Raw genomic sequence first — 13,167 nt, 5'->3', positions numbered from 1 at the left:
TTTTTTTTTTTTTTGTCTTTTTGAGACAGGGTCTCCTTGTAGTCCCAGCTGCCCTGAAACTCACTATGTAGACCAGGCTGGCCTTGAACTCACAAAGATCCACCTCCCTCTGCCTCCCAAGTGCTGGGATTAAAGGCGTGCACCACCACACCCGGCCTTAAAAGCTTTTTTCTCAGATTTTTGAAAATACATGTTTAGAGCAGTTTTAGCTTTACAGCAAAATTAAGCAGATTTGGAAATTTTCCATAGGTCTTTTAATCTCAAACATCAGCTCTCTTATATATAATCAGTATCCCCCACCAGAGTAAGAAATGTAATATAATCAATGAACCTACATCAACACATTCTTATCATCTGTCTTACATTAGAGATGGGCTGGAGAAATAAATAGTGACATGTATCCACCATGATGGTATCAAACAGAGTGGTTTTCCTTGCCTCAAAATTTTTAGATTTTGTGGTTGGAGAGATGGCTCAGGGGTTTAAGAGCACTGGCTGCTCTTGCAGAAGACCTGGGTTCAATTCCCAGTACCTACGTGGCAGCTAACAACCATCCCTAACTCCAGTTCTAGGGGAATTTGATGCCTTCTTCTGACCTCCGTGGGCATTGTACAACACGGGTGCACTTACACACAGGCAGGCAATACACTCATACACATAAAATAAAAAATAATAAAAAAATATTTTTTAGGTTTTTTTGGAGGGGGGGATGGGTTGAGACAAAGTCTTCCTATAGCCCCAGCTGACCTAGAACTCACTATGTAGACCAAGCTAGCCTCTATCTCATGGTGGTCCTCTCACCTCTGCCCCCTGAGTGCTGGGATTAAAGGGGTGTACCACCACAACAGCAAAATTTTTGATGTTTTTGATTTACATATTCGGCCTAGACTTAGGTGATATCCAGATTTTGTGTATGTATTGGGGGGTACTATGTGTGTATACATGTTTTTGTGTTTGCACATGTATCTGTAACGACCAGAGGTCGACTTTGAGTATCTTCCTCAGTCATTCTTCCCCTTATATTTTGAGATAGTCTCTTACTGATCCTGGAGTTGCACTGATTGCCTAGCCTGGCTGGCCAGCAAGTTCCAGGGATCTGCTTGTCTCTGCCTACACAGCATCAATTACAGAAGCTTTATACAAATGCTGAGGATCTACACTCAGGTCCTCATGCTTGTATGGCAAGCACTTTACTGACTAAGCTATCTCCCTAGGCACCCTCGCCGCCACATACTGTTTTATTTTTTAATTTAACTTTTTTTTTTTTTTTCTGACTGGATCTTACTCTGTAGCCCAGGCTATCCCTGAACTTGTGGCAATTGTCCCACCTCAAGCTTTGGATACTGGGATTTCAGGCATGAGTCACCATACCCCTAATATCTAGATGTTTAATGTGCTTAATGACATTTGCCTTTTTACATTTACAGATGGATTGAGTGATGAGAACAATGATGATCGAGTATTAAAATGCTGTCTTCAGTACCAGGAATTGTTCCCATGTTCTCTTGTTATTCTGTGCACGTGAGTTTCATGGTCATTGTGCTTGTTTCTAAAATAACAGCTATGCCAAAGAATTTTATATTCACCAAATAATTATTGTCTAAATCTACCACTAATCATACTCAGTTGTATCCAGTATTTTTATTATGTATAATTTCAGAGATTTTAAATGGATAAAATTTTATTTCAATTTAATTTGTATAACATTTGGAAAAATATTGAAAAAGTAAATTTCAAAATGACAAAAATTTTTAGTTGTATGAGGCAAGAAATTGGTTATTATACATAGTGAGCGGGTAGTTTGTGTTACAGTTCTGTTATGGGTGTCTCTTATGTATTAAGAGTGCCTAGACTGGAGTCTTAGGCCTATCAGTTCTCACCTTTATGGCCCTGGACAATTTTTCTGACTAAGGTTACTTCTTCATATTTAATAAATGGGGAGAAGGAATACCTGCCTCACAAGATTAATCAGCTAGGACATGGAAAGGAGTTAGAGTAGTGCTTAGCACACAGTCAAATCTCAGTGAGTCTTTGCTCTTCCTTTTTCCTCTTTTTTTCTTCTCTTGCCATTGATATTTTCATAACATAGTGCTAAAATAAAACTAATGTAATGTGCCAAGTGAGGTGGTACATGCCTTTAATCCCAGCACTTGGGAGGCACAAGCAGTTAGATCTCTGTGAGTTTGAGCCTAGCCTGGTCTACATAGTGAGTTCCAGGGCAACTGGGGGTACAGAAAGACCTTGTCTCAAAAAGACAAACAAACAAAAACTAATGTAATGTTAGGCAAAATTGTATTATCATGTATAAGATAAGGCTATGGATGGACAGAAAAGCAGTTTTAATTCTGAAGTTATTCACTGCACAATCGAGTTTTAGATTTTATGATCATACTCAAATTCTTCACATGAAATGGAATTTTTATAGACATAAATAGCCCAAAGTGTTTCTTTTAAAGGAATATGAAAATTTTAACTATTTTCAAAGTGATTGTTACTCTTTTTTTTTTTTTTTTGGTCTTTTTGAGACAGGATCTCCCATTAGCCCCAGCTGGCCTGGAACTCACTATGTAGACGAGGCTGGCCACCAACTAGCAGAGATCTGCCTGCCTCTACTTCCCAGGTGCTGGGATTAAAGGCATGAGCCACAACGTTTGGCCATTGTTACTCTTTCTATTACTGAAGTAAATGCTGGAGATTGCTATCTCTAAGCATTATGTGTTGATTTAAGGTATAGCACATCAGAGTTTGCTGAAGGCTAAAATATAATGAGTAATATGTAAACCAATTTGATAATTCTTTGTTATATAATTACTATATTTTTAGTTCAGCTTAGAATGAAGATTAGAGAGGCAATTATCAATTTTCCTTTATTTATACAGTCATTTTTTTAGGATTAGCAGAAATGACATTTTAGTGAAATGAAAAATTGTAACCAAACCGTATTTTAATTCTAGAATTGTTATGTTTCCTCCCTCTCTCCCTCCTTCCCTCCTTTCCTCTGTCTCCCTGTCTCTTTCTCTTCTCTCTTTCTTGGTTTGATGATTTTTCTTTAAATGGTGATAATCATGTGTACTGTATAAGTTATCTATTATAGTGTGCTTACTATTGTGAGAGTAAATTTATTTTACTTGAATGATAACAATGATGATGTTATAGTTATTACCAATTGATGATGATAGTAATAGGAAAAACTACAAAGCTATATACTATATTATTAGTATTTTTGAAGCTTTGCAAAGCCAAATTTTAAGAGAAAATAAGCAAGAACCCAGTCTCCCCATAAGATGGGATCTGGATCTGGAATCTGCTACTGTATATTATTGTTATTATTTTAAATTTTATTTATTATTTTTATTTTATGTGTATGAGTGTATTGCTTACATGTATGTAAGTGCACCTGTGATGTACAGTGCCTGCTGAGGTCAGATGAGCGTGTCAGATTCCCTGGAACTGGAGTTTCAGATGGTTGTTTTCTGCTATATGATGCTGGGAATTGAACCCAGGTCCTCTACAAGAGCCATTAGTGCTCTTTACTGCTGAGCCACTGCTCCAGCCCCTGTGTACTTTTTTAGTGCTTTATGTACATATACTATATTATGTCTGGGCTAGCTACCTTCAACTAAAATCTCTAGTTCATATTATTCTTCTAAATTCCAGACTAATATAATCACCTATTTACTTGATAGTTTTACTTGTTTTACTGCAGAGACATCTGAAATCTACCATCATTAAAAATGAGCTCTTAGGGCTGGGCATAGTGGCATACATCTTTACTTCCAGCACCCTCAGGGTAGAGGTAGGCATATCTCTGTGAGACAGAGGCCAGCCTGGTCTAAACACTGAGTTCCAGGCCAGCTAGGGCTAAAGAGAGATGCTGTCTCAAACAAACAAAGAAATGACCTCTTAGTTTTTCCCTTCTAAACTATGCTTCATGTGAATTAAAAGTGCCACATCCTACCCATTTCCAAAGCCAGAAAGTCATTTTTGTTACCTGCCTTTCCTTCAGAATCCAGTAACTTAGTCCTGTGAGGTCTTTTCATTGTCTCCCTGCCACTATCCTGTCTTAAGCCACACCTTTTTCCTTTTCTACGCTTCTTAACACTGTTGTGCTTTCTACTTCCATACCTTTTCTTTAATTTATTCTTCTAAAAATTAAACTGGTGTTTCTGAATTTTTTCAGAAGATTTTAATTATCGGTCTGGAGAGATGGCTCAGCAGTTGAGTGCTTAACTGTTCTTGCAGAGGATCTGGGTTCCCAGCACCCACACGGCAGCTAACAAGTACCGATATCCCAGTTCTAGGGGATCCAGTGCCTTCTGGCATCTGTAGGCACCAGGCACATACATGATGCACATACATATATGTAGATAAAATACTCATACACATAAAAATTAAAAGTGAGTAGATCTTAAAAAAAAAAAGGAAGGCAGAACAAAACTTTTTTTTTTTAAGTATTTCATTATGAGGAATCCCAACAATATTCAAAGTAAAGATGAATAAACTCCTGGGGTTGGCAGTATAGTGGCAGGGTGCTTGCCTAACACGCATGAGGTTCAAGTCCCAGTGCTGGAAGTGTGTGTGCTGTTCTAGTTTGCTTCTCTATTGCTGTAACAAAGCACTGACCAAACTTGGGGGAAGGAAAGGGTTTATTTCACTTATAATTTTATAGTCTATCATCAAGGGAAGCTGAGACAGGAACTGAACCATGAAGGAAAACTGCTTACTGGCTTGCTCCCCCTGGCTTGCTCAGCTACCTTTCTTGTATAGCCCAGGCCCACCTGTCCAGGAATGGCACTGCCCACAGTGGGCTGGGCTCTCCTCACTTAGCAGTTAAAAAAAAAAAAAAAAGAAAATACCCCACAGACATGCCTGCATACCAAACTAGTGGAGGTAATACCTCAGTTGAGGTTCCTTCTTCCCAGGTGTGTCAAATTAAGAACTGAAACTAACTATGACAGTAGCTACAACAATTATTAAGATTCTGCCAGGAGCAGAGAAACTGACTCAGTGGTTAAGAGCACATACACACTGCACATGAAGGCTCATACCCATTCTTAACTCCAGTTCAAGGAGATCTGATGCCTTTTTCAGCATACTTACATAGGTTCAGGCAAAACACTTATATACATAAAATAAAAATAAATTAAATTTTAAAAAGGATTCTGCCATTCTCTTCATCATCTATATCTTTATCCATTTCCTATTTCATCTAGTCCCTACCAATTTATTTATTTATTTTTAATTTTTTAAAATTATTTTTATTTTATGTGTATGAGTGTATTGCCTGCATTTAAGTGAGTGCACCCGTGTTGTGCAATGTCACAGAGGTCAGAAAAGGGCTTCGGATTACCCTGGAACTGGAGTTAAGGATGGTTCACAGCCACCATGTGGGTGCTGGGAATTTGTTTGTATTTGAGGAAAAACATACTTATATTGAAATTCACAAAGGTATTAATAACTATTCCATGTTGACAAATGGATATATTAGCATAGTTCACATTTCTCTCAATAATGGAACGTTTCTATCACCCCAGAAAGTACTGTTGTGTCTCTTTGTTTTTTTTCTTGTTTCCTAAGATGCAAGTTTAGGGGCTGGAGAGATGGCTCAGTGGCTAAGAGCATGTCCTTTTCTTGCAGAGGTCCAGTTCCCAGTTTGGTTCCTGACACCCATATCAAGCAGCTGACTGCTGCTTGTAACTCTAGCTCTTGAAAGATGATGCCTCTGGCTTCTGAGGGCACCTGTGCTCATGTGCACATACCCGTACACAGATATAAACACATACATATAGTTCAAAGTAATTATGAAAATAAATCTTAGAAAAGATACAAGCTTAGATTATTTGAGGCTGCTATAAATTTCTCTTTAAGCACTGTGATAGTTATATTCCACAAATTTTTATATATTTTTATTTTCATTCATTATTTATGTGTGTGTGTTCATTGGAAAGATATTGATGTCTTCCTCAATTGCCCTCTGCCTTATTTTTTTGAGATGGGGTGAATCTTTTACTGAACCTGAGCTTGCTAACTTGGTTAGACTAGCTGGCTAGCAAGCCCTAAGGAACCATGCCTTCACCTCTACAGTGCTGAGGTTACAATTGAGGAATGCCCTCAAGCAAAAAGATGCATACTTGTAATGAAATGTGTATGTGTTTAAGATTATATAGGATTTTCTTAGAAAATGAACCTTTCTAACTTACTTGCACCTTATAATACTCCTGGTTCTAAAGTCTCCTTTGTTTAGTGTTAATGCAACATCTCCTTTTTCCCCACCCAGGATTGAATCTAAACAAGGCAAGTGCTCCGCCACTGAGCATACCCAGTCTTCTTTTTACTTTTACTTTTGTTTTTGAAACAGAGACTCACTCATAGACCAGGCTGGCGTCTAATTCATTATGTAGCTCAGCCTTCCAAGTGCTAGTATGACAGAGTATGACAGACATTGGCCACCATGTCTAGCTCAAAATTATTTTGAATTCCTTGGCTACCTCTGTCCTGTGTCTGGTTCTACTGGTTACTTGGCCTCTTGGCAGTGTTGTTTTTGTATGTTGGGGGGAGGGAGTAGGGGGAAGGGAGTGCAGAATTATGTGCTGATTTTTGTTTTTTCTTATTCTCTGGCTATTCCTTTCATTTCCTCCTTATCTTTCTAGCTGTTCTAGTCAGCTGTGTACACGATTCTTTGAATATCATGACATAAGTCTTTTGACTTTTTATTGTTATATATCCTCAGCAAAAACATAGGAACTTGTAGAATCTCTCAAATGCTGTTTCTGTGTCTTGGGTTCAGGCTCCTTATTAGCTTCTGTCTACATGTTGTTGGTTTTTTTAAAAGTATTTTTACTATTTTTTTATGTGTATGAGTGTATCACCTATATGCGTGTAAGTGCACCTGTGTCATGCAATGCCGTGGAGTCAGAAGAGGGTGTTGGATTTCCTTGGAACTGTAGTTAGGGATGGTTGTTAGCCATCATGTGGGTGCTGGGAATTGAAACTGGGTCCTCTGCAAGAGCAGTGGGTGGTCTTAACAGCTGAGCCATCTCTCTAGCCCTGTTGTTCTTTAATGACTTCAGATAACTACTGTTTTTTTCTTTTTATCCAAATTTTTGTAATTTTCATATATAGGAAAATTAGTTTGATCAAGTTCCTCAGCCATTAACAGACACTGGAAGCCTACTGGGTTTTGGAACAAGTTTAAGAAACAAATCTGATCATATTGAAGCCTTTGATGTCTTTTACTTGTAATACCTTTGCCTTTCTCTATAATCCATAAAGTGGTATCAAGCACTATGGGTTTTTTGGTGTTTTGCTTTTTTTTTTTTTTTTTTTTTTTTTTTGTGTGTGTGTGTGTGTGTGTGTGTGTGTGTATGTGTGTGTGTGTAAAAGCTAGAGATAAATCTATTGTCTTCCCTAATTGTTCTCCATCTTAATTTTTGAAACAGGGTCTTTCATTGACCCTAGAGCACACCAGTTTGTTAGACTATAGCTAGCTAGCCAGTAAACCCCAGGGGTCTGTCTGTCTCTACCTTTCAAATACCATGGTTGGCTTTTTACATGGATGCTGGGGAATCTGAACTCTGATCATCATGCCTGCCCAACAAGCACTTTTACCAACTGAGCCATGTCTCCAGCCCCTAATCATATTTAACTTCTTTCAGAAAACAGAAAATTCACACTATTTGTCCTAATGTTAATTTTGATTGAATTTATAATCCTTGAATAAATTATTTTTTATATAATGATTTTCTGGGCTTACTTCTTTTTGGATGATTGTATTCCTGTGTTCAAATTCAGATTCTGCTTTACTGGGTATAACTTTGAATGAGTCTGTGTGTGGTTGCTCAGAGAGACCAGATCCTCTGGAGCTGGAGTTACAGGTGGCATGAGCTGCCTGATATGGGTGCTGGGAACCAAATTCTGTTGCTCTGCAGGAGCAGGAAGAGCACTTAACCACTGAGCCATTTCTCCAGCCCCTCTATAAGTACTTTTTAAAAATAATATTTTTTTTTATCATTTTATATGTATGAATGTATGTATGTAAGTGCACCCATGTTGTACAATACCTGCAGAGGTCAGAAGAGGGTATCGGATCACCTAGAATTGGAGTTATGGATGGTTGCTAGCCACTATGTGGGTGCTGGGAACCAAATGTGGGTCTTCTGCAAGAGCAGGATGTACTCTTAACCACCAAGCCATCTCTCCAGCCCTATCTCTATATGAATTCTTAATTCTTATATCAAGTTATTTTTAAAACTTTTTGACTGTTGTTTTTGTGTGTTTGCTTGTGTTTTTGTAGTTTGGGGGTTTTGTTTTGTTTTTTGAGATAATATCTGCCTGTGGCCCCAGCTGGCCTAGAACTTGCTACCTAGAAACAGGCTAGCCTAGATCTCACAGAGATCTGCCTGCCTTTGCATGAGTGCTGGTATTAAAGGTGTGCACCATCATACCAGGTCCAAACTTTTTAACCATTCTTGATATTTATGCTGATAATTAATCATCCTTAATCAACCTTTGAGTGGATTCCATGTGTTTCAAACTGCCAAATACTTTATCTTACAAAAACTTTGTTTTTTCTTCTCCTAACCTCGTTTTTAGGGATGATAGAAATTTAAGAAGTAAAGGCCTAATAAGTAATGTGAAGTCTGTCAGTAAAGAAGAATTGAATGCAGAGTTATTAAGCTTGTCTCTGAACATAGATATGTGCCATCAGCCTTGTATTTCTAAGCAACAGTTGAAAGCAGGTAATATGTGCACTGTGAATAATTAGAAATATATCTTATGCACTAATAGTTTTGGTTGCATTTGGAATTAATCATATATTTTCATCTTATACATTTAAGATAATAGTAACTTTACATTACTTACTTGTATGTATCAAGTGAAAATTATAGTAATTCTTTGGAGACAGGGTCTCATTATATAGTCCAGGTTGACCTTGAACCCACGATCCTCCTGCTTCAGCCTCTCAAATGCTGGAATTGCAGAAATGAGACACCACATTTGGCTTAAATGAAAATTATAATAATTCAAAAGCAAAGATTATTTTTTTATCTATATGTACTTAAAATTGTTTATTTTTATTTTATGTATATGAGTATTTTGCCTGCATATATGTGTATGTACCAGGTAAGTGCAGTGCCTGTGGAGCCCAGAAGAGGGTGTCAGGTCCTCTGGAACTAGAGTTACAGAGGATTGTTAGCCACCATGTTGGCTGCTGGCAGCCAAATCCAGATCCTCTAGAACAGCCAGTGCTTTTAACCACTGAGCCTTCTCTCCAGCCACTACTATTTTTTTTTTAATAATCTGTTCTCTGACTTGATATTTGATGGAGTATTATACTGCATGACATCAAGTTTTAAAAATAATTTATTTATCTGTTTATGTTTTTTTGACACTAGGTGTCTCTGTAGCCTCAGCTGGCCTGGAATTCTATGTAGACCAAGCTAGCTCAATCTCTCAGAGGTTTGCCTATCTTTGCCTCCATAGTGCTAAGATTAAAGGCATGTGCCCACCAGGCCCAACTACATGACATTATAAATACATCTGTTCTAGTTACTTTTTCTGTTGCTGTAACGAACACCATGACCAAAAGCGACTTGAGGAGGGAAGCAGTTTTCATTTTAGATCTCCCAGGTCAGAGTTCATCACTGAGTGAAATCAGGTCAGGAACTTGAGACAGAAACCTGGAGATAGGAGCTAAAGCAGAGACCATGGAGGAATTCAGTTTTCTGGCTTGCTTCTCCTGGCTTGCTTATTTTCATGTCTTATAGAGCCTAGGCCCACCTACCTAGGGATGACATTGCATATCAACCAGCAATCAAGAACATGGCCACAGGTCAGTCCAATGGAGGAAATTCTTCAGTTGAGGTTCCTTATTCCCAGGTGACTCTAGTCTGTGTCAAGTAGATACAAACTAACCAACATAACATCTCAACTTTCCCCTCTGTAAGGGAAAGTAATTGAGATTTAAAAGTTGAGATTTAATATATATAAGATATACTTTTCATAGGTAATTGTGTACATGCTAATGCACTCATACATGGTGCTTATTTTCTCTTTTTGAGAATAACACATTTTTTTGTCATTATATTCAAAATGACATTTGGGAGAAATAACAGGATATTTTATTTTATGATTTTTCAAGAGTAGCATACTTGAGAGTCTGCCCAGTATTTACTGTTACTTAATTTTATTAAAAATATTTTATTTTGGGAACTAGAGAGATAGCTCAGTGGTTGAGAGCACTAACTGCTCTTGCAGAGGACCTAGGTTCAGTGCCCAGCACCCACATAGCATCTAACAACCATCTGTAACCCCATGTCTAGGGGCTCCAGTGCCCTCTTCTCATCTCTGCGGGCATTGCACAACATGGGTGCACTTACATACATGCAGGCAATACACTCATACACATAAAATAAAAATAATAAATGAAGATATTTTAAAAAATATTTTGTTTTGTTTTTATTTATGTGTATGTGCGTGTCTGAATATATACTATGTATGTACAGATGCCCACAGAGGCCAAAAGAGGGTGTTGGATCTTCTGAATCTGGATTTATGGATAGTTGTGTGCTTCCATGTGGGTGCTGAGAACTGGACCCAGGTCCTCTGTGAGAGCAGACAGTGCTCTTAACTGCTGAGCCATCTGTCCAACCCAAGAAAGGCTTATTTTAAAAGATAATAGCATGAATGTAGATAAGCCACAAACCTTGGTCTTTTTTAAAACTTTAGATATAGGCTGAAATATATAAGATTTTGGGAGGAAAACCTACTTGATGCATAGTCCTTAGAATAAAAAAAATTTATTTTATTTATTTACTTTTTATTTTTTCTTTTTTGAGATAGGGTCTCCCTGTAGCCCCAGTTGACCTGGAAGTCACCATGTGGACCTGGCTGGCCTTGATCTCACAAAGATCAGCCTGCTTCTACTTTCTGAGTATTGGAATCATTGGTGTGTGGCCACCACACCCAGCCTAGACTTTTAAAAATAAATAAATCCAAGGCATTTTTGTAACTCTAATTTTTGAAAATGGAAAAAACTAAATTCAGTTAAAATAACATGATTTTTAAAATATTTCCATTTGAATAGAAATATTTTAGTTTCATTTTCATCAGATGCCCTAAATAGGGGCTGAAGATACAGCTTGGTTGGTAAAGTGATTTTCTACCATGTACATAGTCCTAGCTCTGTGTTCAATTCCTAGTGCCAAATAAACCTGTAATGGGTGCTGCATGCCTATAATCTCAGCACTGGGAAATAGAAACAACAGGTTCAGGGTTCTTCTCAGCTACACAGTAAGTTTGAGGGCCACATAGATTGCATGAGATCCTGTAAACCCAAAAAACTCCTCCTAAAGTAAAACCTATAACTTCGTTTTAAAGAAACATCACCTGTCAAAGAGACTTCCAAAGAAGAAACTACAAATTCTGAACTGTCCATTCTTCTTGAACACATTGTATGTGATCTTGAAAAATCTCTTGGAACAGCTTTATCTACAATATTAGAAACAGAAATGAAAATCGCCTTTGGAAACCTTTGGATGGAGGTACTTAGTTAATTAAATTATTTGAAAATTTCTGTTAGGAAAGATTTGTTTTTGTTTTTTGTTTTTGGGGGTTTTTTTGGTCTTTTGAAACAGGGTCTCCTTATAGCCCCAGCTGGCCTGGAACTCGCTATGTAGACCAGGCTGGCCTTGAACTCACAGAGATCCACCTGTCTCTGCCTCCCAAGTGCTGGGACTACAGGCATGCGCCACCATGCCCGGCTTTAAGATTTGTTATCTTAAGAGAGATTTGTGTAAATTAAAAAGCTTCATAGTAATCCATATCAGATTTTTCCAAGATTTTTAAATAATTTTACAAAATTTTACATTTATTTATGTATTTATTTATTTAGAAAGAGTGTGTGATTGTGTATGCAGGTAGGTATGTGCTTACCAAGATACTCATGTGTGAAGGTCAGAGGACAACTTGTAGGAGTCAGTTTTCTCCTTCTACCATGTGGGTTTTCAGGCCTGATGGCAAGTGCCTTAATGTGCTGAGTCATCTTGCCAGCCTTGTAATAACTTTTTGAAAATTATATGATGTACCTTTCATAAAGGTTAGGACTATGTAGTATTATTATTTATGTATTTATTTATTTAGAGTAGAATGAAAGTTGATTTTTTAAAGGGAAAACGAGAAAGAACTTGGCAAGTGGGAGAGGTTCTAAAGGAAGTTTCTTTTTTTGTTTAACTATTATTTATGGTGCATCTCCTATGAATATTTGATATTCTGACTTCTTGGAACTTAAAATGAGTCCATAAAAACCTTGTGCAAGGGCTAGGGATATAGCTCTCTTGGTAGAGTGCTTGCCTCTTACTCTATGAGGATACGGGTTAGGCTACATAAACCATGTTTGGCACATGCCTGTAATGCCAGCATTCAAATGTGAAAACAGAAAGATCAGTTCAAGATCATCCTTGGCTACATAGAAAGTTTGAGACTAGCCTGGGATAGAGGTTAGACCCTGTCTCAAAACCAATCAAACAAGCAACCAGACATACATACAAAAAATAAATGCTTTGCTCATTTAATTTGATCAGAATGTTTGTGTATTTGGCTTATGCCATGTAAATATGAGAGTACAAATTGATCATCTTAACAAGATATTTTGAATTTTTCTTTAGACTAATCCCTTTCAGTTAACTAAAATGCTAAATTTAGCAAGAGTAATCTTAAAAATTCAATTTAGGGCCAGGCGTGGTGGTACATGCCTTTAATCCCAACACTGGGAGGCAGAGGCAGATGGATCTCTGTGAGCTCGAGGCCAGCCTGGTCTCCATAGCGAATCCAGGCCAGCTGGGGTTATAGGGAGACCCTGTCTCAAAAAAAGACCAAAAAAAAAAATTCAATTTAGTACTTGTTTTATATTCACATTTGTATATTGGAAAAACATAACCCATCAATTATGGCTTGTATCTTTATTCCAGCTATTAAGATTCTAAAACTTTCCAGTGTGATATGTTTACTACTTAATTATATTATCAAATGTTAAACCAAGAATAATGAAGAATGATGAAAAAAATCTTAGGGTTACTATAAATTAGGTATTTCATAGAAATTTGAATGATTCAGAGAGAACTTGGAAAGTGGGAGAGGTTGAATTGACTTCTTTTTAAACTAAGATAT

At 37.4% G+C, this 13,167-nt stretch overlaps 1 protein-coding gene across 8 annotated transcripts in view; it reads left to right on the top strand.

The window, feature by feature from the left end:
- Swt1 (SWT1 RNA endoribonuclease homolog) overlaps positions 1-13,167 on the top strand; it is a 117,110-nt gene that overhangs the window by 50,622 nt on the left and 53,321 nt on the right. For all 8 annotated transcript variants that reach the window (XR_003847960.1, XM_029559226.1, XM_008824277.3 and 5 more), the window contains 3 exons: positions 1,428-1,521; positions 8,593-8,738; positions 11,380-11,543. Coding sequence is in view for 7 of the 8 variants with exons in the window: in XM_029559226.1 (XP_029415086.1) it covers positions 1,428-1,521; positions 8,593-8,738; positions 11,380-11,543 (404 nt within the window). In the remaining variant the exon portion in view is untranslated. The remainder of the gene's footprint in view (positions 1-1,427; positions 1,522-8,592; positions 8,739-11,379; positions 11,544-13,167) is intronic.

The sequence above is a fragment of the Nannospalax galili genome, unplaced genomic scaffold, assembly GCF_000622305.1.
Source record: "Nannospalax galili isolate Female #2095 unplaced genomic scaffold, S.galili_v1.0 scaffold227, whole genome shotgun sequence".
Taxonomy (NCBI): domain Eukaryota; kingdom Metazoa; phylum Chordata; class Mammalia; order Rodentia; family Spalacidae; genus Nannospalax; species Nannospalax galili.
The sequence above is the reverse complement of the archived record's forward strand: the minus strand, read 5'-3'. Positions and strand labels throughout refer to the sequence as shown.